This window comes from Amblyomma mixtum, chromosome 3, assembly GCF_055824585.1.
Source record: "Amblyomma mixtum isolate Tamu chromosome 3, ASM5582458v1, whole genome shotgun sequence".
Taxonomy (NCBI): Eukaryota; Metazoa; Arthropoda; class Arachnida; order Ixodida; family Ixodidae; genus Amblyomma; species Amblyomma mixtum.
Genome location: NC_143014.1, coordinates 71458133 through 71482089, shown reverse-complemented (window position 1 = coordinate 71482089; position 23957 = coordinate 71458133). Strand labels below are relative to the sequence as shown.

Genomic DNA, 23957 nt, shown 5'->3' with positions numbered 1-23957 from the left:
CCCACTGCATCACCAGTGGGTACACGGCGGCACTGGGGATTGAATCCCACACCTCCCGCATGCCAGGTGGATGCTCAACCACTAGGCCACCGCTGCGGTTCAAATTTGACTCGAATACCCACAAAGACCACCTCTACAGATATGTTACACTAGAATATGCCCATCCAAATCCTTTTAGGGTCCCTTTAAGTAAGGAGAAGGAAGAGATTAAACAGAGAGGAGAGACACTCGATGGGGCAGTACTTGAGGCACAAAAAATACAGCAAAACAGGGTGTGGTCGACAAGGAAAACTGAACAAAATGGCACAGCATATACCAAGCAGAGGTTCTGCAATAAACTAAATTGTAAACTGTGAATTGTGGGGGTTAATGTCCCAAAGCAACACATCGGCCGTAGTGGAGGCCTCCAGATGAAATTAGACCACCTGGGCTTCTTTAATGTGCATTGACATCACACAGTACACAGGCACCTTTTGAGTACTGACTCCATTGAAACGCGACCACCACAACCAGGATTGAACCCAGGTCCTACGGCTTAGTAGCCGAGCACTATAACCACTCACTAGACATGGCAGTAAATGAATTACTGTAATTCAATTACTTTTTGGTAATTTGTAATGTAACTATTTCCTGGTCTTGTAATTTAATGTAGTTGAGTTACACTGCAGCAGCAATTTTGAAGCAAAATTAATTACTTTCAAAATTGCTTTGATTAAAATGCACTGCTCTTCTTTGTGTTGGCAGAGCTTTAGTCTCTCGTGCGCCTGGCTGAGTGCCTCAAAAACAGGAATGGCACGCAGCAAGAGCTGTGTAGGACTATGCCTCCGAGAGACCCGGTGTTCTTGGTTGTAGAGTACTTGCCCCCAGGTATTGGATGGGTAGGCAGGAGTCTGTGGGATTCACACAGGTAGCATGGTTGGGGTTGGAGCAGGAAAGAGGAAGCCAGAGACTGTGTTACGTAGAGGAAAACAGGAAAGGACTTCATACAGGGTATTTACATCTTGTTAGAATTGAGATGTGGTGGTCCGAGACAGAGAAGACAGCATGCCTCCTTTCTCAGGAGTGTCGTCACACGCAGTGCTAACACAGCGTGGCTGTCCACTAGCCATGGTGTCCGCCTTGAAACCGGGTCCCTGCTCTCTCAATCTGTCCAGATCCTCAGTCCAGATCCTCTGGGCAGCAGGTTCTCTGAACGTCCTCACCATCCCCGAGGGAAGAAAAAGGGGGCAGGGGAGGGGGAAATGTTTCTGAAGCAACGACTCCGAACACATGACTTCGCTGCCGCTAATCCAGAAGGCTTGGCTGGTTCAGCACGCAGCGCGCCCAGAAAGTCGGGGCACTATCACAACACTCCTGTTAAGAAAAAAATGAGGGGTAAAGCAGCATCCTCCTAAATGGTGGTGAAATGCAGTTTTGCCAGAGCCCAGCACAAGTAGTAGTAGTAGTAAGAGACTTTATTGGCAAAAAGCATAACAGAGTGCACATTTCACGAGCACATTTCCAAGCAGCTGGATGCAAGGCTGCCCTTGGGGCGCCAAGGAACAAGTGGCGCACATCACAGTTCAAAACTATAGTAGGATACCACTTAAAAAACAGCAGTTAGTAACACTGGTTCACGGTCCGCGGCATCCTGTGTTACTCCGCTAGCCAACTGCAACAATAAACGAAATCAGTTTTTAATATGACTTCATTAAACAAGCCAAGTATCCAATGTCTAGAGCTTATAATTTTTTTTCTTGTGACTAGCTTCTTGTTCAGGTAACAAGTTTTAACCACGGAATATTTTTTTGTCATGGAGGAATTCCGTGTGGCAGTCCTGAATGTGGGCAGAGTTTCGCTGCAGACTTAAGTTTATAGTCAGAAGCATGCCAAGTCACTCCCAAGGGTGCAGCTAAGAGTACACGGGTGCCTGGTTATGCTCGTCACCACATGTTACGATGGAGAACCGACCAAAATACACGTAGTGCGAACACTACTGAACACAGGCAGCCAAGGTCAATTCAGTCGACCACCGAAGAAATAAACAGCCTGAGTCAAAGACTTCAAACGGTAGAGACAGCTTCAGGTAGTAAGCTGTTGAGTTTGCCGCTCTGCTTTCAAACGCAGTGAAAGTGACGAGTGTTAGGACATGCTTCTATTTCACTTGTTTCGTTTGTGTCGCTTTATCTTTGTAATGGCCTGTGTAGTTGGCTGGGATGGAATTTGGCAAGAAAACTAAAGGGATGTTCGCGTCGAGATAGGTTGGTGTTCCTTTTACTCTTCTTTTTTATGCATGAAAACCAAAAAGTAATTTGATTAATTAAGAAGCAGTAGGAAAAACACAGACAGGAAGAAGGGGACAAGTGCTGAACTTGAAACTAAATTTTATTTAGATGTGTGTCAGAATACATAAGGTACAACCACACAACAAACACAAGCAGGTCGGACAAGATACAGACCCCCCGACAACCTTCATCACAGTTTCCCTTTGCACATCCAGGATATGGCAACTCTTTTCTTGAAAAAAGAATAGACGGGGTGCTGATGCATGAAGTCTCTGCGTGAGCTATTGCCTTCACTTCGATAACCTCCCTTGTTAATTTGCACTGGTTTTTGGCCAGGATTTTGCAGCTGGAAAAGTCTGGAATGCAGGCAGGTTTACGCTCACAATCGCAGCAATGCTTCGTCAGATCTCCTGGTGTGGTGTAACCTACATTGTAATTATGCTCATACAACCTTTCCTTAAGAGAGGGCAACTTTATCTCGTACATAATACCCTGGTCACAGCAGCAAATTTTTTCTGATGCTCTACTTTTCATCGAGGCTCAGCTTTTTCTTTGGGTTCGTCACAACTTCACAAGTTTTTGCGGGGCTGAAAAAACCATATTTACGTTTCAAACCTTATGTAAGTAAGATATGACCACAGCCTTTTGTTTTTCAGCATCTTTGCTTCTCCTTAGCTCATTGCCACCCATTGCTTGACTCCGGCTTTTTTTCTTTTAGAGGACACTTTCCGCCACTGAAACTAACAAATCACTTGGGTAGCCGGCAGCGCCGAGATGAGATGGGCTGACCATTTCATTAGGTCTTCCTCAACTGTGTGATAGCAGGACTTGTTTAAGGCATTACAAAAACAAAGCCTCATAATTCCTCTTCTAAGGTTGCCAGAGGTCTGTATCTTATCCGACCTGCTTGCGTTTGTTATGTAGTTATAACGTAATCTGACATGTTCCTGAATAAAATTTAGTTGTAAGTTCAGTGCTTGTCCCTTTCTTCCTGTATTTTTCTTGGTGCGCTGCTCCTTAATTATGGCAGACCAATTAGCCCAGTCTTCGGCTTTACTAAAATTTGAATTACTTTTTTGGAATAATTTTAATGTCAAGCATTACCTTTTTGCATGCAGTAATTGGTAATGTAATTTAATTACATCTGAACATTCTTTAGGAAAATAATTAGTAATGTAATTTAATCTCTTTTCGAAATGAACTTTGCTATGTATGCCACTGAGCCACCACGGCAGACGATGAGAGTCTCCAATTTTAAAAAACTACATGGCCGATGCAATCATTGCACCCTCTCTTTCAAAAGAAAAGGTTTCTTGCAATAAAACTGCATTTTTAAAATTACTTACACAACACTGTGGACCTACTTGGTCGTAACATGGAGGAAGAAAAGATATACAAAAAACTTCAAACTGCTTTACAGACAGTACATTAGACCAAATGCAGACTGAACATATACAAACATACACATTAGATTACATCGCCTTTATAGCAAAGCATTAGAACACATCTCTAGCCAGTAATACTTTCTGCTGGTCGAGTTGGTTCATTTTGCTATTTGGAATGCACGTGGTGCGACAGAAAAGATGAGGTACAGCAGATGAACGGGGCAAGCACTACTCTCAACTGGTTTTATCGATGGGTGAAACACACATTTATAGTTTTTTTTCCATGAACAAAACACCGCAGGCACTCGTGTAAATGACCAAGCAAGCACCAAACACCTGCCTCAGATAAGCCTACCTAAAAAATTGTGCTCATTAGAGTAAAGCTTCAGCGAAAGAGTGATGATGCAATCCAACCCTTTCCTTCAGATTTGAAACGTCTCTATCAACGCGATAGTGTGTCGTTGACTCTTCCAATTACCTCTGTCTCTTTTAAAAATGGTAAGCACCTTGCACGCCACTCGCAAGACTTGCAATGAACTAAGTTTGTTCCAGTCCCATCCCAAAGCCACCGATTCAGACAATGTCTGGAGTGACCAGTACACACTTTCTCACATGAGAGTGGTAGTTGATAAACAGTTTTACCTTGCACACAACATATCTGCGCTCATGCGTAGTTTCGCATTCTTCACTTCATTTACCTTTGGGCAAAGGCTTTTAAGCTTGCAGGGCACCGAAAAGACATCAGGCACTTTGTACTTCCTGGCCACCTTTTTCATGTTGTCAGCCACACGATGTGAGTACGGTACTACCGGCAACCTTTTGTGAATTTCCCTTTCATTCCTTCCCTTTTTTCTTGCCTGATTTGCGGAACTATTGGTCTCAATTTTTTGCAGCTGGGTTTCTGCAACAGCAGATAAAAGTTATAAGGAGAAACCGGCTGATAGCAGCCAAGGAATCTGGGAGTCAAAACTTTGCTTAACTGCATGACAACTTGACTTTCTTATAGCTTCTTCCATGCACATGATTACAACAGTCCTTTTTTGCAGTCTTGGACTGGATTGAATCATACGGCATTATTTCTTTCTGGGCACGAGGCTTGTAGCCCTGGCAAACATGCCCTTCTAGAACTAAAATTTGAAGGTGTAGGAACTAACTCATTATCTGTAGAAACCTCCACATGCCCCCTTCCAAACTATCTAAAAATAATCAAAACTTCCACCACAGTGTCGTGGTAGGTCACCGGTTTCCTTTCTCTTAAAATGAGTAAGAATTCATCACTGTACCTAAAAACACTGAATACTTTGTCCTTATCTAAAACATCCAAAATTTGCTCAATGGAAGAGAGGGAAATCTTGTACAAAACATGAGTCATTTGCGAGAGTGCCTGTGGTGTTTTGTTCACGAAAAAAAAAAAAAAACTGCATAAATGTGCATTTCATCTATCAATAAAACCAGTTGAGAGACTCGTCCCATTCATCTGCTGTCCTTCATCTTTTCTGTCGCACCACATGCATTCCTAACAATATCTGTAGCACCCGCAAAAATCAGTCACAAGAAAAAAAACAACGAAAATCAGACAAATTTGGTAAGAGCACTTGTTGTCTATTATAAAAAAAATACAGCAAAACAGATACTTTTGTTTGTCACTAGTGTGCAGGTCGCACACACAAATGTTAGCAGCAATTTGAAAAATCGGTGTTTATAAAGCTGTATGCACGTTGGGTGATGTATGACCTGCAGCAGTATTACTTCCAATGTGGGCCACAGAAAGCCGCAGATCTGTTAACAAACTTCGCAGTTTTTCTGGGTTCCATAGATCTCGAATGCGGTTCACCATGTCTTGCACTTCTTCGAGCTGGGCAGACATTTTTCTCTCATTCTTAACAACATATTCTTCCAATGACTTCTGAAGTGAGTCGACTTCTCCTTCTATCCGTAGTGCAGCTGCTTCGAGCTCCATTTGCTGTAAAGACATGAAAGTAACTTGGTAGAAGCCTCAATAAAGATACAGCATGTTTTAAAAGATGCTCATGATTTTTTTTAATCCTTGCAGGTATACTCGTTAAGGCAACAACTGCATTATAAGAAACTGACTACAAGGCCATAATTTCGGTTTCCTATATTTCTACAGTCGACCCTCGATATAACAACACAGATATAATATTATGATATCAGTCATATCAAACTCCTTTTAAAAATTCTAGCAATTTTTACTTTATATACCAAACGTGGTTTGCCAGGAAATGGGTACAGTCTAGCTCATTCATAATGGCCCCACTTATAATGTACACTCCCTTAGTGCAAAGACGAGGCAACTTTCACAATGCACTTAAGGGCTACGGCACAAAACATTGGAATGCACATCCGCAGACACAAAATACAACTACAGCAAAAACACAGGTACCAGGAACATGCATGCTGAAGCATGATGAGCATTCGTGCGTTCGTTATCGTGGTCCTATATGAGCATCGCTACCTCTTTTGCTCTTTGCGTGAACACCGTGAAAAGGGCATTGGTTAGGTTACGCAAAGAAAAGAAAGTACGCCGCAGGTGCGCAGCACAACCTCGGTTTCTTCACATTTAACTGAGACTTGCTCGCTTCAGGAAATTACCTCAAGGCAAAGGAGGAGCAGCACACTCATAGGTTATCAACTGTACCTGTCTTCCCCTTCGAACATGGGACCCTCAAATCTTTATATGGCCATTCATAAAAAGAGATCCTATCACACCTTAACAAAACTATGGGGAGAGATGCAATCTTGTACTATGTACTATGATGGAGTGTGTTCCTTAGTTGCGTTAGGTATCGCCTGAGCAGCAGAATTAGACACTGAGTGGTACATGAAATTTACCTCTGCAAATACATGACTGAATCCAAGGAGCATAGGGCATTTTTTTTTTAAATATGTGGTAATGTGGTGTTCATCAATGACCGATCAATAGGGTAAATAATTAAAGATGTTTGATTAGATTGATTAGTAAAGCACTGGATGCGTAATTCGGAGGTCGTGGGTTCGGATCCCACCGGCTGCCTTTATTTATTTATTCAGATACCTACAGCACCCGGAAACGGGCATTATTGTAGGGGGGATGTGGTTTTGCTTCTGCTTTCTCAACTATCTTTAAATAATTACCCTATTAACCTGCCATTGATGACCACATATTAAAAAAAAAACACCCTATACTCCTTGGTTTCGGTGACCGTTGGCTTCCGTCATGTACTGTCGCGATGGAAAGAAACGCGAACAATGCAGCGCCTACGTGCTCCGCTGTCAGAATTTCTTTTGATTGCACTTTTACCTGGGTGGCAAAAAAAAAAAAAAGACGTTAGAGCCATCCTAAACTGCATCACGGACGACGTTAGAGCCATCCTAAACTGCATCACGGAGGACTCTAGCATCTTTCTGCTACCATCAAAGTAAAAGTGGTAAGAAAAGAAATGCGAACAGTGCAGAGCCTAGGCTCCGCTCTGTTCACGTTTCTTTCCATCACCCTTGTACGTTATAACAAGTCCTTATTTTCTCTTCCCTTGTCTACCTGTGCAAATAAGTTATGTGGCTAGGAGGCCACAAAGTGAGATGATAGGTGTCACCATCAGGCAACTAATTAACTAAAATTTAGTAGTGAGCTTTTCAGCCACTGAGGCTAGCGTGAATGTTTATATTGGAAACATAAAGGTGGTCGCATTTCTAGACTACTCCATTTAGTACAATCCTTTTACAGCATGTGTGTTTAGAGATATTCACCACCAAAGTTTCCACTGACTTCATGTAATTACGCATGCAAGGCGGTGGCAGTCAATGCGAAACTCCTCCCTAGTGTGACACAACTTTTGCGTCTGGTGTTTCTTCCATTTTGACAGGGACAGTTATCAGCTTCACCAGTTCCTCTATACCGCTGGCAGACAAATGTCATGTCACACTGGGAGGAATTTTGTGCAGATTGTCACCGCCTTGCATGTGCAATCAGGCAGATCAAGCTGAAAATTTGGGCACAAATATCTTGTAAAACACACGTGCCAGAATGCTACCAAAAAGAATTGTGCCATAATATGACTGTCTCTTAGTTTCCAGTATAATCATGTCTGCTAACTGAAGTCACTGAAAAGGTAATTAATCAAATTTAGTTAATCAGGTGCCTGATGGTGACAGTTATTTGGTTTGGTTTATGGTGTTAAATATCCCCAAGCGACTCAGGCTATGAGGAATGCTGTAGTGGAGCACTCCGGATAATTTCGACCACATGAGATTCCTTAAAAGCACTGACATTGCACAGTACATGGGTCTAACATTTCGCCTCCATCGAAATCGCCATGGCCAGGATCGATCCTGCGTCTTTCGAGCCAGCAGCCGAGCTCCATAACCACTGAGCCACTGTGGTGGCTTGGTGACAATTATTTCACTTTGTGTCCCTCTCGCTGCATAACTTATGTGCAGAAGTGGATTTCACATACCTCAGCACCTATTTTAAGAAAAATGTAAAGCTTAATTTTGATCAACCTTTAAAACTACACACTGCCAAGCAATGCCCGCTTGGATGGACGGCGGCAGGCTTCACCCGCACTATACTCCGTTTCATACATAGCTGTCAACGCTGCCAAAGGTACGAAAGTAGTCCGCTGCAAAAAACAAGCAAAATGTATCCGTCCGCCTCGTGTCGTGGCTGAGTGGTACGAAGCGCGCGCCTGTGTGTTCATTTTACAAAGGGCCTAGGTTCGACTCTCGGCTCGGGTGGTTTTTTTATTGTTTTTTTTATTTTTCTTAAAAGATTCATTAGGTAGAAACTCGAAACTGTCAAACTCTAATACCTGCTTTGAAAAACACAGCGCTGTTTACTTGTCTCGAAGGGAAAAGGCAGTGTAGTGTACGGCATACATACGATGTAACTTGAGTCGGATGGCGTTGACTGCAAAGCTGTCATATTTAACACTGCGAGAGCTAGATATGGTCACCTTGCTAGGTCGTTTTTGCGGTGATCTTATTCCAGTAGCGAGAACTTCCTTCTTGAACCTCGCAACTGTCCGAGGGGGGCTCACCCCGGTCATCTCGTCCACAGTTTCGAGAACTTCACGCACATTCTTCTCCGGGAAGCGCTTCCTTACGCTAGAGTAAACGTTGACAATAACCTGCTTGGAGTCTTTCGAAATTTTCGGAGACTTCAGATTCGAGAAAAGGCGAGCAGGAGATGTTTTTGAAGCCGCAGTGGGCGAAGAAAACAAGTGAGTAGGAGACAGCGGTGCCATTTTCGCATACTCGGAAACCGAAAGACGAAAGCAGACGACAACGCCGGCTGGCCGGCCGGCCTAGCTGCGAAAACCTGATACAGGAGGAGCCGAAAAAAAACCAGAAAACTAAGGCACTCTGTTTTGAAGAACATTAAAGAAAACGCAATCTTTTTGCAAAATAAAACACCATTATCATTATACTGCAATATCAACCAGCATTTACTTTAATTTTGAGTTCATTACTCTTTTCACTTTCGACGCACTACATTACGATGCGGACAAGGAGAGCGAACAGGTGTTGCAGCCTTGGCTGCGTTGACAGCTATGTATGAAACGGAGTATACAGAAGTGATTGGTTGTGGTGCGGCAAGCATTCGTGCCAAGGTTCACGCTTTTATCTTGCACTCGTCAACTGCTCCACAAAAGATACAGCAAAGGGTTGGTAGCTAGGCAGTCGGCACGCATTCACGCCACTAGTACCTATTGGCAGCGCCCTAGAAGCAGCAGCATGGACGATTGTCGCCTTGCAGTAACCATTCCTGCACTCAAGTCGGATGTCATAAACATGGCGAAAATGGTGCTAGCTTATGCTCTAACGTAACATTTTTCACGAGACAAAGCTGTTATGTGGGGAAGCCATTCTTGCTGGCGCATGGCCTGCCATTTTTGTGCGCTGTGCAGAGAAGTCAACCTAATTGGAGCTTGTTTTTTTCTGGCCTCTGAAATTGCAGCGAGCACTTTACCTTCTCATCTCTGGTAAGGACCACCTGAGCTGCCGTCCTTTCACAGACTGAACTGCATTGCTCTTGTGCGCACTGCTAATGAAATGTTCCATGAATTTTGGCTATATCAAACTAATTTGCATTTTTTAACGTGTTCCCTAAACGAGGTTCAACTGTGTAAACATCCACTGGTATATTCAGACAGGAGTTTCACCATTAAATAAAACAGAAGCTTGCGAACACTATCAGCTGAAAATCTAGACAATGTTTTGACAGGTACAATATAAAAAAACACTATGAACACCTGCAAGAACCACTTAACTTTGAAATGCCAAGATGCATCATGTGCTCTCATAATGCGACAGCAGCAAGAAAGCTGCAGCCAATCATGGCAAGGAGGAACACAGTACTTTACAATACTACACATTAGTTCAGAACAATGCTTCTTTTTCCTAAAAGCCAAGTCGTAAAGTTCATTCCCAATGGATCTATGCTGCTGCCAAGAAATGGCATTAGATACCGCCTCTGTACCCTGTGGCAATGGTAGTGACAATGGTAGTGGCAATGGTTTTTCCGTGCCAACTGCACTCAGCTCACAATTTTTAAGCCATCACTTTCAACCTCAATGTGTTTTCATTTAGACTGTAATAGCAATTATAACAAATTGTAAGAGCAATTTGCCACTGAAATTAGTGCAATTGTTAATTAAAAGACTAGCGCATAAAACTAGGACAAAGACAGAGAAGGAGACAGGGGCGCTCGTCCTGTCTCCTTTTCTGTCTTTGTCCTAGTTTTATGCGCTAGTCTGTTAATTAACTATGACACACCAACTAGCCCAGCTTTCCGCCTTTAGTGCAATTGGCTTAGTATTTAGTTTTTGTGCTAGCCATATTTTTGCAATTTAGTATATTAATTAACATTCTTGTGCAGCTTATTTGTGTAACATTAATAACAATGCAATAGCTATGGTAAATGTGCAAACCATTTGCGAGCCAGCATAGGTTGCTGCATGCTACTGTCTCAAAAATTGAGATTAAGATGCTGGCCTCACCTAATGTTCTTGAATTACCTCTGTTCAAGCAAGCATATAAACAAATTTAAAATAGGTAGTGAAGTTTCAAGCATAATGTAGCTGCAAACAGCAAGCACCAGCACATAGCAGCAGACTGGACTGTTATATGCAATACCCCTGGCAGAGCCTAGTCTTCTTAATTCAAACTGATACTTTGGCCAAATCATAACCATGCATTTTTCAATTAGCGAGAGCAGAGTCGTACAAATGTATGTGCATATGCAACAGTTAATTAAAACAAGCTGTACAGACGACCTGTTTTGGCAGTAGCTCACCTTAGGCCCAGCAGTGAGCAGCTGCCCTATTATGGTGTTGCTGATGCAATTACAGCCTTGATCAAAAGTTTACAGCCCAAAGAGTTTGGTTCTAAGTCATTTAGTCGTGCCCTTGTATCATACATTAAAGTCCTAAGCTATGGAGAGGCAAGGGTAAGAGTTCTTTTTACCTTCAAGAGACTTGGAACGCTAGAGATGCACAGCCAGTCACACAGCACCTTGGGCTGTTTACTTCTGACAAAGGGTGTACATGTGCAATTGCACATGACTGACTGCCATCAGCGCATGCCACTTCACTTATTGTCAGCAGTGTTCACACAGCCCGATGTGTGGTCATCATGACAAGCTAAGGCCTTAGTTACAGCATTTGTAGCTCCACTCCCTTTCAGTATATTTAGATCAGTATATTTAGATGGCTGTGGAAAAGTTGAAGTCAGGCAGCACCAACGTACTGGCACACACCAAAGGGGCCACTACAGATCCACCGCTTGCCCTCAGCGCTAAGCAGCCACATACATGTGAAAAGATCTAGAATGGTTGTGCAGTTACACATGCAACGCAGTGCAACAGCCCCCTAGTTTTACAGCTGTCATCTGCCATCATTCACGGCTTCTGGCGCCTTTGTTACCTCTGCGTCTGGTTGCTCTTGGAGGTCAGAGTCAGTTGAGTTAGGTTGCAAGTTCCCGTCTGTAGCAGTTACTACCGTCTGCAGAGGAGAGGAGGTAAGAGAAAGACTGACAGCCTGTTTTCAGCTCATGCAGTAGGTATCTTTAAAGGGAACGACAACTGTAATTTTAGGACCCAGTTTTTTTCGGTTCCAAATAAGAACAGTGTCCAAGGTGCCCCATTCCGTGACAGTTCTGTTAGAAGCGCTGCAGAAGATTTTTATTGAGAATTTTTTTATTAGTGGAGGCCCCCGTTTTAATTCATCCTGATATGAACGCTGGCAAATGCAGTGAACTAAAAACTAATCTAGTTTCAGCTGCCAGACAGTAATTAGAGAGCTTTAGTCTGCACTGAAGAAGCATGGATAGCTATGCAAGTTGGTGAAAGTAGTTCATTGTGAGCGGTACAGCGCAAAACGGATGAAAGACAGAAGCAGAAGACTACACAGACGAGCACCGACTTGCAACTAATTTTTCATTGGCAAAAACACATTTTATACATCAGAGTCATGTGATGCTAAAGAGCCTAGAGCTCTTGCACACAGCACTTGGCAGTGCAGTCTTCTACTTTTGTCCTTCGTCTGTTTTGCACTGCACCATCGATAATAAACTATACTACGTTTCATACATCAGCTGCAACACTGTCAATGTTAGCGCTCTTTTTGCGCTGCCTACATCCATGGTCAAGAAGTAGTGCGTTCCTTGTGGTGAGCGAAAAATAACGAATGTTTTGCCTGCAGGCTCATAGCATGATGCATTTGTCATGAGCTCATTAAACATGCTCTTACCACTGACAACACGCTGTCACTTTCTCGTGCCTTAGAACATTTGGCCACAAAACAAGCATGGAGCAACACGCCTCCTTTTATTTTTTCATGCCAACTACTTCCGAACCTTTCACAGCGTTGCACATGATGCATGAAATGGAGTATAGCTTTAGTCTAGTATAGAGTCAGTTTGAGTTTCCACACCCAAGGCTGTTATGGGACAGTGACGTACGCCTCATCGGTAAGAGTTTTAGTGGACCAAGGTTAGCGCTTCAGCCAAGAAATGCAACACCGTGACGCCATCTGGTATCAAAAGCTCAAAGCAATTTATCGGCGATGCAGAGGAAGCGTTTCTTTTTGTTGAAGGGTGCGCTCTAGACTGCATATACCACAATAAAATGACAAACAAGTCTGAAACATAGAAATAAATGCTATACGCTTAACAGCACCAAAGTTCTATTTTACTCAGATCTGGTCATGTGGTGGTTTACACTGAAAACAGCAAGATTTTCATTGCAAGATGTTGCATCAGCTCATTCTAGACTTTTAATGCTAAAACAAAAATTATAAATCCTTGCTTCTTCGGTATTACAGTGCTCAATTTTGACAATACAAAACAGAACCTCCACCATAACCTCATGACACGGTTTGGGTAGTTGTCGGTCCCTTTAATAAAGAAAGCGTTATTCAGACCTAATATCAAGAAGATAGTATAAGCAGCTGTTTTTCACAGCCTACCATAATGCTCATTATTGACAGTTTTCAAGACATAGAGGACGCATTTAAACTGAGCCATGATAGAGGCTTTATCAAGGATTCGTTCTATCATGAGCATGAAAAGAATTGAGCTTGTTTTTAGAGTGTTGTGTTTAATGGCGCATAAGTGGCTAAGGCTATCATGCGCCAAGAACAAGGTTTAGTAAAATTGGCTCGAGCAAAGTTTGAAGACAAAGTGTATAAAAACGGTGGTGTAAAGGGCCTAAAAGTTATTTTTATTACCTGGCTGATTAAATACAAACACTTTAGAAATGGCTGTTTGCAGAAGCTTTTTAAAAGTTGGTTAACCTCCGTGGACATCCTTGGCTTGCCAAGGATCTCGAGGCCACCAACTACTCAGATAAAAACCTCAGCCTCCTTCTCAGGACTGAGAAAGTGGCTGAGGTGTATCGTTCTAAGTAAAGAAGCACAGGGTCAGAACATTACAGGTTTTGAAGAACACCGGCTTCCTTTAAAAAGCTAAAAACATCAAGCATACTAACGGGTGCATGTTCAGCTAAAATCAACGCTGGATGAAATGGAATATGTTCTTTGTAAAATGTAGCAAAATATTTTTTCCTTACTGATTCAAGTTTTGTGCATGATAGTAGTATGTGGTTTACGGTAAGTTCATGTCCGCATTGCTCGCAAACAGGTTTGTCTTTCTTTGTTAGCAGGAAGTTGTGTGTGAGATGAGTGTGTCCAATACGGAGACGGCATAAAATAACTTCGATGAATCGTTTTTGGTGTGAGCATGATTTCCATTCGCCTAGGATGGGTTTTACTAAATGTAGCTTATTATTTCTTTCGATGTTCCATTGCGACTGCCATTTATTCCTTAATTTGCACTGCACCAACCTCATACCATCTTTGTAAGGAATGTACACTTTCTTTATTACTTTGTTCCGAGCTTTTCCAGCACATTCATCTGCCTTCTCATTGCCAGTGATTCCAATGTGACTGGGAACCCAGCAAAATTTTATGTCTTGTCCCTGTATTGTGGCGCTTCTTATGTTGTGTATGATATCACCAATTAGTGGTGTCACTGCATTTCTATGGTGAAGTGAGGTTAGTATGCTCAGAGAATCAGTGTAAATGATACTGTTCTGAATGTTCTCATTTATTATTTTTTCTACAGCTAGCAAGACTGCGTAACACTCGGCGGTGAAAATGGATGCACACTCAGGTAGCCGTACTATTTTTTACCAATTATTCTGAACTACAGCACTTCCCACGTAGTGCGCCGATTTTGATCCATCGGTATAAAATGCTTCGTATTCTCTGTATTTTTCGTTTAGTGCTAAATACTCTTGTAATATCTGTTCATGCGGTGTATGTTTCTTCTGAAATTGTGTTAATGTGAAGTCGCAGACAGATGGTAGGCAGTACCAAGGCGGGAGTGGATCACGTTTGCGGGCAATATTAGGCAATGTGTCCATTATATCTAGTTCTTGGCATTTCTTTTCAAAGCGGAGAAGAAGTGGCCTGATTGCGAGGGGTCTGTTGGTAAATAGTGTTCGGGATGGGCACTTTGTAACGAGTGGGTAACAGATGTGTTTAGGCTGGGAACGGATCTTTAAAATGTATGAGCATGTGAGCGTTGTTCTTCTGTCTGCAAGTGGTGGTTCATTGGTTTCTACGTACAGGCTTTTTATTGGTGACGTCCTGTATGCACCAGTTGAAAGGCGCAATCCCAAATTGTGAACAGGATCCAGTCGCTTCAAGTACGATGGCCTTGCTGATCCATACACTATGCAACCATAATCTAGAATGGAACGTACTACAGAGCGATAAATGTGTAGAAGGCATACCCGATCAGAACCCCAGTGTTTGCGTGAAAGGACTTTCAGTATGTTCAGTGCTAGCGACGCCTTCTTTTTCAGTGCGTTTATGTGAGGCAGGAAAGTAAGCTTTTTATCGAAGGTTATGCCTAGAAATTTGTGTTCCTTTTTTTAAAGGTAGTTCGGTTTGGTTTAGGTGTAATGTGGGATCTGTGTGCAAGCCTCGTTTGAGTGAAAAAAGTAAGGCTACTGTTTTCTGTGTTGAGAACTGGAAATCATTCTTGTCTGCCCATGTTGCCATTTTGTTGATTGTAAGCTGTACTTGTCGTTTGCATGTGGATATATTGGAAGATGTGCACGCTATCTGAAGATCATCAACATACATGGAGTACATAATGGACCTTGGGATTATTTTTCTAATAGAATTCATTTTTACAACAAAGAGAGTTGTGCTTAAAATGCACCCTTGAGGAACTCCATTTTCCTGAATGAAGTCCCTCGAAAGGGTCGAGCCTAGGCGGACATTAAATGAGCGGTTAGACAAAAAGTCTTTAATGCAGTTGAGCATTCTGCCACGGATTCCGAGCTCAGCTAAGTCCTGGAGAATCCCGAACCTCCAGGTTGTATCATATGCTTTTTCTAAATCAAAAAAGACGCTAAGACAGTGTTGTTTGTGTATAAAAGCTTCCCTGACAGTATTTTCAAGGCGGACTAAGTGATCTGTAGTGGAGCATCCTTTTTTAAATCCACACTGATGGATATCAAGCAGTTCACAGGATTGAAGAACAAAGGTTAGTCTTATATTTAGGACACTTTCGAAGGATTTGGCGAGGCAACTGGTTAAGGCTATGGGTCTATAACTGCTAGGAGAGGTTGGGGGTTTACTAGGTTTAAGAAACGGTACAATAATAAGTATGGTTTAGCAAAACGTTCAGTTGGGCGAGTTGGTAGATATTCATGATTTGAACAGCGCGAACTACAAGGGACAAGAAAAGAAGGGACACAGGACGAGCGCTGACTGAATTCAGGACGAGCGCTGAATTGCGTCAGCAAACCATCTGTTTTCCTTTGCGATAGGGAGATGAATTTTCTCGGGAGCACCTGACGAATGTTGCGTTTCATGCTTTTTTTTTTTGTTGTTGTTTCTTCCCTTTGATTGTTTCTTCATATAAGAAGGTTTCAGTGAATAAACCTTTTAGTTGCGAGTCAGCGCTCGTCCTGTGTCCCTTCTTTTCTTGTCCCTTGTAGTTCGCGCTGTTCAAATCATGGGTACAATAATAGCTTTCTTCCAGGCTTCAGGTATTTTCCCTGACATCCAAACTGTGTTGAAGACTCTTAAAAGTGCTTCTATGGCAGGCTCAGAAAGATGTGCAAGCATTTCATAATGTATATGGTCGGGTCCTGGAGCAGTTTTTTTTCCGGCAGACAGTACTCTGTTGATTTCTTGGAGGGTAATTAGACTATTGTATTTTTCATTTGCACCTCCAGTTGTTGGCAGCCTCTGTTTTTCAGCTGTATTTTTGTATTTTAAAAAGGACTGCGTGTAGTGTGATGAACTTGAAACTGCAGTGAAATGTTCCCCCAATATGTCTGCCTGTTCCTCTATGCTTGTTTGTGTGCCAGGTGTTGTTAAAAGCGGAATTGTGAATGGTGAAAAGCTACCGTTTAATTTCCGAACCTGCTCCCACATTTTTTTAGATGGGATCTGACTGTTGATAGATGAAACATAATTCTGCCATGAAGCTTTCTCGGCACTGCGACGGACGTACCGAGCTTTAGCTTTTGCCTTTTTAAAAATTAAGAGATTTTCATGTGTCGGATACCTACGAAATTTGCCCCAAGTTCTGTTTTGTTGTTTTTTAGCTTCTTTACATTCTTTTGTCCACCATACTTTATGGTTTTGTCGCGTCACTCCTGACGACTGAGGAATAGCTGTGAGTGCGGCAGTTATGATACAATTAGTAAACTTTTCGTTTATCTGGTCGATAGTAAGATTTTCTAAAACTATATTGTCTAAAGTTGCCTTTGCTCTAAAAAGTGACCAGTCGGCGAGGTGGAGCTTCCAGCGACGTGGCCTTGTAGGGATTATTTCCGATGGGGATGTTAAAGTGATTAGTACAGGGAGGTGGTCACTGCCATATGGATTGTCAATGACATCCCATTTAAAATCATTAAAAACAGAAGGTGAGCTAAAAGACAAATCTAAAAAGGTCATTTTCCCCGAGGCAGGGGAGCAGTAGGTGGCTTTTCCTGTATTTAAAAGACATACATTGTTTGTGAGGATAAAATCTTCGATTATTTGACCCCTAGAGTCACGGTGCTCGCTTCCCCAAAAAGGGGAGTGAGCGTTAAAGTCCCCAACTACTAGATACGGTTCTGGAAGTTCATTGACAAGTTCTTGTAAATCGTGGACTGTTAATGTAAAATGTGGCGGAATATATACAGAACAGGTAGAAATTGTTTTATGGCTGACGACACTGACCGCAACAGCTTCAAGCTTTGTTTTGAGTGTGATTTCTCGAGCAGGGACGCTGCTTTGCACGACAATCGCAACGCCTCCAGAGAGTCTATTTGCCTGCTGACGATCGCGTCTAAAAGTTTTATAGTGTTTCAGGATATTTGCATGTTGTGGACCAAGATTGGTCTCCTGAAGACATAAAGCTACGGGCGAGATTGACCCTAGAATATCTTTTATGTCACTGTAAGCTTGTTTTTAGATTTCAGGATTGTCCCTTGCTTACTTTAGCAATGACAGCCACCTCCTATAAGCCAAACACTCTTCTATCTTCAAGGAGAATAAACAAGAGACAAAAATATAAAAAATTGCCAGCTGGTGTTCGTAAACCTCAGGCGTGAAAGCAGCAGACAGTGGAAACAAGCTTTGGAGAGCTTTAAAATCAATGACTATGGCAAAGAATCTTCTATAGCATGTGAATTATAAAAATAAAACCACAGCTGTGTTTTTATCTCTACACGTAAACGAAACCCAGTGATTGTCATTCTGCTAGCACAGTTGACGATGTAAAATATAGCGCAAAGGAAACATGAAATATTGACAAGACAATGCAGTGCTTTTCTTTTTAGGGCTTGTCTTTGTCGTCCTGTCTGTCTTTTGTGTTTCCTTTGCGCGATATTTTGCATCATGAAAGTTCACCAACTCACCCAACTTTCAGCTTAACTATTTAAGCAGAAAACAAGAAAACTACATAATGTTTAGCAGTCAAGCTTGCCAGAATGTTGATGTATAGAAAAAGATTAGAGTTCACTTCATACACAATTATGCACAAGTTTCCAAAGTGGCATTGACTGTAATACTGCTCTGCTTTCACGCCAGCCATTTTCAAACATCAGTTAGTTAGTTATATGGGGTTTTATGGCGCATAAGCAACTATGGCTATCATGCGCCAAACACAAGGTTAGATGATGTTATGTTAAGTGTATAGAAGTTACATTATATTAAATTTAAAACATTGGCTTTCTTTAGAAACTTACAAACAAGTGAAAACTCGACGAGTGTTTGCTCGCCTAAAAGCAATGCGGAATGAAATGGAATGTGTTCATTGTAAAGTACGGTAAAAAATTTTTTTCGAAGTTCTTTGAGATGCGAACAAGAGATTAAAATGTGATTCACTGTGAGCTCCTCACCACACATTTCACACACAGGTTTGTCTTTTTTTGTTAATAAGAAGTTATGGGTGATGTGTGTGTGGCCTATGCGTAAACGACATAAAATTACTTTGATAGAACGTTCTTTATGACGGCATGATTTCCATTCTTTCAAAATAGGCTTTACAGTATGCAGCTTGTTGTTTCTTTCATTTTCCCAAGAAGCTTGCCATTTGGCTCTTAGTTTGCTATGCACTAACTTCATGTAATCCCTCGGAGGCAAACCCACATGTTTCACCTCCATGGCTCTGGCTTGTGCAGCACACGTGTCGGCTCTCTCATTATCCCTAATGCCAACGTGACTGGGAACCCAGCAGAATTTTATAACATGTTTTTGTGCTGTGCCCTTTACTATATTGTGTATGATGCTTCCAATCAGTGGCTCCATGGCATTTTTGGAGTTTAATGCTGCAAGGACGCTCAGTGAATCTGTATAAATGATGCTCTTTTTGATGTTTTCATTTGTTATTTTCTGTACCGCAACACAAATGGCATAACACTCCGCGGTGAAAACTGTAGCACATGAGGGCAGTCGTACTGCATTTTCATTTTTTCCTTGTGTTACTGCGCTTCCTACATGAGCATGAGTTTTTGACCCGTCAGTATAAAATGACGTGTAATTTCTGTATTTTTCTTGTAGTGCTAGATATTCTTGTATTATATGGTCGTGTGGCGTACAGGTTTTCCCGAGGCGTGTTAGTGTGACGTCACACACTGTGGGGAGAGTGTACCACGGTGCTAGTGCTTCGTGTCTTGGGGCAATATTTTTGATTTCATTTAGTATGTTCAGAGTTTGACATTTTTCTTCGAAGCGCAAGAGCAACGGCTTAATCGCGTGGGGCTTGTTGTTGAAGAGCATTCGGGATGGGCATTTCGTGACAGTTGGGTAACAGAGATGTTTGGGCTGTGAAAGGATTTTTAGGATGTATGTACAAGTTAGTGCAGTTCTTCGATCTTCTAAGGAAGGTTCATTAGTTTCCACATACAGACTTGCTATTGGGGAAGTTCTGTAAGCACCGGAAGACAGCCTTAAACCAAGATTGTGGACAAGATCGAGTCGTTTTATGTAGAACGGTCTTGCTGAGCCATATACTATGGACCCATAGTCTAACTTAGAGTGAACCACAGAACGATATATATGTAACAGGGAAGCTCTATCAGACCCCCAGCGTTTTCTTGATAGTATTTTCAGCACATTCAGGGCCTGGGAAGCTTTTTTCTTTAAGCTGTTTATATGTGGCAAGAAAGTGAGTTTTTTATCGAAAGTTATCCCTAGAAATTTGTGCTCTTGTTTGAACGGTAATGGGGTTTGGTTTAAATATAGTGTGGGGTCGGCCTGTAGGCCTCGTCTCAAAGAGAACAGAACCGCTACTGTTTTCTGAGGGGAAAATCTAAATCCGTTTCTATCTGCCCAGGTAGCCAGTTTATTTATTGTTATTTGTATTTGCCGCTCACAGGTAGGTATGCTGGAAGACGTGCATGCTATTTGGAGGTCGTCTACGTAAACTGAGTACATGATGGATTTTGGGATTACTTTTCCTATGGAGTTCATTTTGATGACAAATAAGGTCGTGCTGAGGATGCACCCTTGGGGTACACCAGTTTCTTGGAAAAAAGTCTTGGAGAAGGTTGCGCCTAGGCGGACTCTGAACGTGCCATTGGTCAGGAAGTCGCTCAAACAGCTCAGCATCCTGCCGCGGATACCTATGTCCGCTAGGTCACGGAGGATACCGAACCTCCACGTGGTATCGTAAGCCTTCTCCAGGTCGAAGAAGACCCCGATACAGTGTTGGTTGTGGATGAACGCTTCCCGGACTGTGTTCTCGAAGCGGACAAGGTGATCGGTTGTGGAACATGTCTTTTTAAACCCGCATTGATGTATATCTAAAAGTTGCCGAGACTGAAGTATGAAGGTTAGTCTGATGTTTAGAATACTTTCGAATGATTTTGCTATGCAGCTAGTGAGTGCTATTGGCCTGTAACTGGTGGGACTAGTTGGTGGTTTGCCAGGTTTTAGGAAGGGTACTATGATGGCTTCTTTCCATGCATGGGGGATTTCTCCACTCATCCATATTTTATTGAAAAATTTTAGGAGAGCCTCTATGGCAGTCTCAGAGAGGTGAGCAAGCATGGCATAATGTATACTGTCTGGGCCTGGTGCTGTCTTTTCACCGGATGTTAGTACTGTGTTTAGTTCCTGCATTGTAATAAGCTGATTGTAGTCTTCATGTATGCATGTTCTGAAGGGAAGTTTTTGTTTTTCTACTATTGTTTTGTGCTTTTGAAATGTGTGTGTGTAGTTGGATGCGCTTGAAACTGTGGAAAAATGCTCACCCAATATGTTGGCCTGATCTTCTAATGTTGTTTGAGTACCGGGTGTTGTTAGCATTGGAAATGTAAAAGGAGTAAAATTTCCAGTGAATTTCCGTACCTGCTCCCACATTTTCTTTGATGATATTGAGCTGTTTATGGAGGATATGTACTGTTGCCATGATGCCCTTTCTGCGTTGCGTCTAATGTATCGTGCTTTGGCTCTAGCCCTTTTGAAAGTGAGCAAGTTCCCTGCAGTGGGATATCTGCGAAGGTTGCCCCAAGCCTTGTTTTGCTGCTTTTTAGCCAATGTGCATTCATTTGACCACCAGATTTTATGTGTTTTTCGTGCAATTTGAGACGTTTGTGGGATGGCTTCTATTGCTGCAGATATTAAGCATGTGACAAATTTTTCATTTATTTCTTCTATTGTAAGGGTTTCGGCATATTATTTTTCTAATGTGGCCTTCGTTCTGAAAAGTGCCCAATCGGCGAGGTGAATTTTCCATCGCCGAGGCTTCGTAGGGAGGATGGATGTCGCTGATGTTAGCTTTAAAACCGTAGGTAAGTGATCACTTCCCCGGGGGTCATCTAAAACATCCCAAATAAAATCATTAAAAACAGATGGTGATGCAAACGCTAAATCTAGGCAGGTCATTTTTCCAGAGCTGGGGCAGCAGTACGTTGCTTTTCCCGTATTCATTAAACATATGTTATTCGAAAGAATAAAATCTTCGATGAGCTGACCCCTGGAATCAGTATGCTCACTTCCCCAGAATGAGGAGTGTGCGTTAAAATCCCCTATTATTACATATGGCTCTGGCAACTGTTCCAGAAGTTCTTCAAGGTCATGCATGGCTATTGTGTTGTGTGGTGGTATGTACACAGAGCATATTGTTATTGTTTTATGGCTAATGATGTTTACAGCGACCGCTTCTAAGTTCGTCTTTAATGATACCTCTCTTGCAGGGACATCGCTTTGCGTAATGATAGCGACGCCTCCCGAGAGTCGGCTAGCTTGTACTCTGTCTTTCCGGAAAATATTATATTTTTTAAAGATGTTTGTGTGCTGTGGCCCAAGGTTCGTTTCTTGCAGGCACACAGCTGTAGGTGCCATTGTTTTGAGCATATCGGTTATGTCTGTGTAGTTTCTGTGTAGACCTCTACAGTTCCATTGTATTAGATCCGCCATTGTGATAAGTTGGGGATTGGGGAAAGTTACTTATTCTCAGGAGCAGTGATTCGTGGTTTCCCTTTTTTCTCTAGGGAGTCTAGCCGCCGCTGCAGCGGAGGCGAACCAGGAGTTGTATCCATCGCCACTTTCGTGGCGCCGGATTTCCGCGGAGAATCCGCGGATGCGTGTGTTTTAGATGTCAGCGGACTTTCGCTGACATCCATCTCCTCCACGGTGGACGTGGAGGATGTTTCTTGTTTGCGATGGCCCGTGGCCTTCGCATTCGTCTTTTTTGTTGGCACCACTGAACCATGCTCTGCTCCAGGGGCAGAGTCTCTTGGGCCAGCAGGCGCCTTCTTAGAGGGGTGGGGCGACAGGTCCAGTTCAGCAGAGCTGTTCTGGGTGTCTGTCGCCGAGGATGCCGCTGCTGAAAGTGGGGCCTGAGGGCCTCCGGCGAGTATCGCGTGGTCTTCTCGCGAAAGTTTCAGCCCTGTGAACTGTACCACCGACTTCTGTGGTGGGGACTTGGGTGTCGACACCAGGTCCACCGGATAGACCTGTGTGCCGACAGAAACTGAAGGCGGCGGCGGTCCCCGCGTCACCGCTTCAGAGTATGTCCCTTTCTGTTGGAAAGAGACTCGTTGTTTTGCCTCAAGGTAGGACAGGTTTTCTGTAGTCTTCAAAGTTATGATTTGTTTTTCTGTTTTCCAGACTGGGCACGACCTGGAGTACGCGCCATGTGCGCCATTGCAGTTGATGCATTTTGGTGTGCGTTCGCATCTTTCTTCTGTGTGTGCGTCTTCTGTGCATGTGACACAAGTGGGTTTGCCCCGGCAGGCCAACATGCTGTGTCCAAAGCACTGGCACTTGAAACATCGTCTCGGATTCGTTATGTATGGGCGGACTTTACAATGGAGGTATGCGGCGTGGATGGAGTCAGGCAGAGTTGTGCTATTGAAAGTTAGTACAATGTGTTTGGTCTTGATTTCAGCATTATTTCTCCGGATGGTTATTCGTCGGGCTGCTATTACTCCCTGTTCAGCTAGTTCTTCTTCCATTTCAGCATCGGTACTCTGTAGGAGTTCATATTCAGATATGACGCCCTTTGAGTGGTTCAGGGTGCGGTGCGGGGTTACCTGTACGCTCATTTCTCCAAGATTCTGTAGTGACATTAGTTTGGTGCTCTGTTCTTTTGTGTTTACTTCGACAAGGAGGTCTCCGGTTCGTTGCTTTTTTGCTTTGTAGTCTTTGCCTACACAACTTTTTAGGGTGTTGGCGATGACAAATGCAGATAGGTTGGCTACCGGTACATCAGTGTTTGAGTGAAGCATAAAAAACTTCGCAAACGCTTCTGGCTTCTGTGGACTTAGTTTCTTCACATCGGTGCGACCCCTTTTTGGGGGCCGATCAGGTTTTTTTGCAGATTTTTCCATACGGCATGTACTGACTAAGGGTTCCCAATACTTTGTCGCCTCTGATTCACCCTTATACACAGAGGAAGGTCCCGGGACTCCCCGCCTGGTAGACAGACGAGGAGCCCATCGGCCGAGGATTGACCACTTCCTCGACCGCCACCGTTCAAGGTTTCTTCCCTCCACCTTTCAACCTATCGCCATGGTACGGATGACAGCTTCGGTATGGGGGCTAAGGGTCCGTGGTGGCGCCAAGCACCAACACCTCGTTACACAAGGTGCCCTTGCGGGTTTTCAAACGTCAGACTGACTGCTTCTTTGTATCTCATGCATTCCTTTGTACCCTCAAAAAATGAAAGACTAGCTCGCATGAGGTTTCCAGCATCGACAAACAAGCGGAAGTTTAATGTGAAATTTTAAAACAAGCGCAATTCTACCTAAGCTTGCTGGAGGAAGAATCCGCTGCAACACCATCATGCCAGA

General features: G+C 42.9%; 1 protein-coding gene across 4 annotated transcripts in view; it reads right to left on the bottom strand.

Annotated features, from left to right (window-relative positions):
- Positions 1-837: 837 nt before the first annotated feature.
- The window catches only part of LOC149350547 (uncharacterized), a 52269-nt gene continuing 29149 nt past the window's right edge, over positions 838-23957 (bottom strand). For 3 of the 4 annotated variants that reach the window (XM_089579602.1, XM_089579601.1, XM_089579603.1), the window contains exons 7-9: positions 11572-11649; positions 5384-5612; positions 838-1188 (exon numbers count right to left, since the gene is read on the bottom strand). In XM_089579602.1, the coding sequence (XP_089435728.1) occupies positions 1142-1188; positions 5384-5612; positions 11572-11649 (354 nt within the window). In that variant the 3' untranslated portion in view covers positions 838-1141. The remainder of the gene's footprint in view (positions 1189-5383; positions 5613-11571; positions 11650-23957) is intronic. The other variant, XM_089579604.1, reaches the window with a different exon arrangement.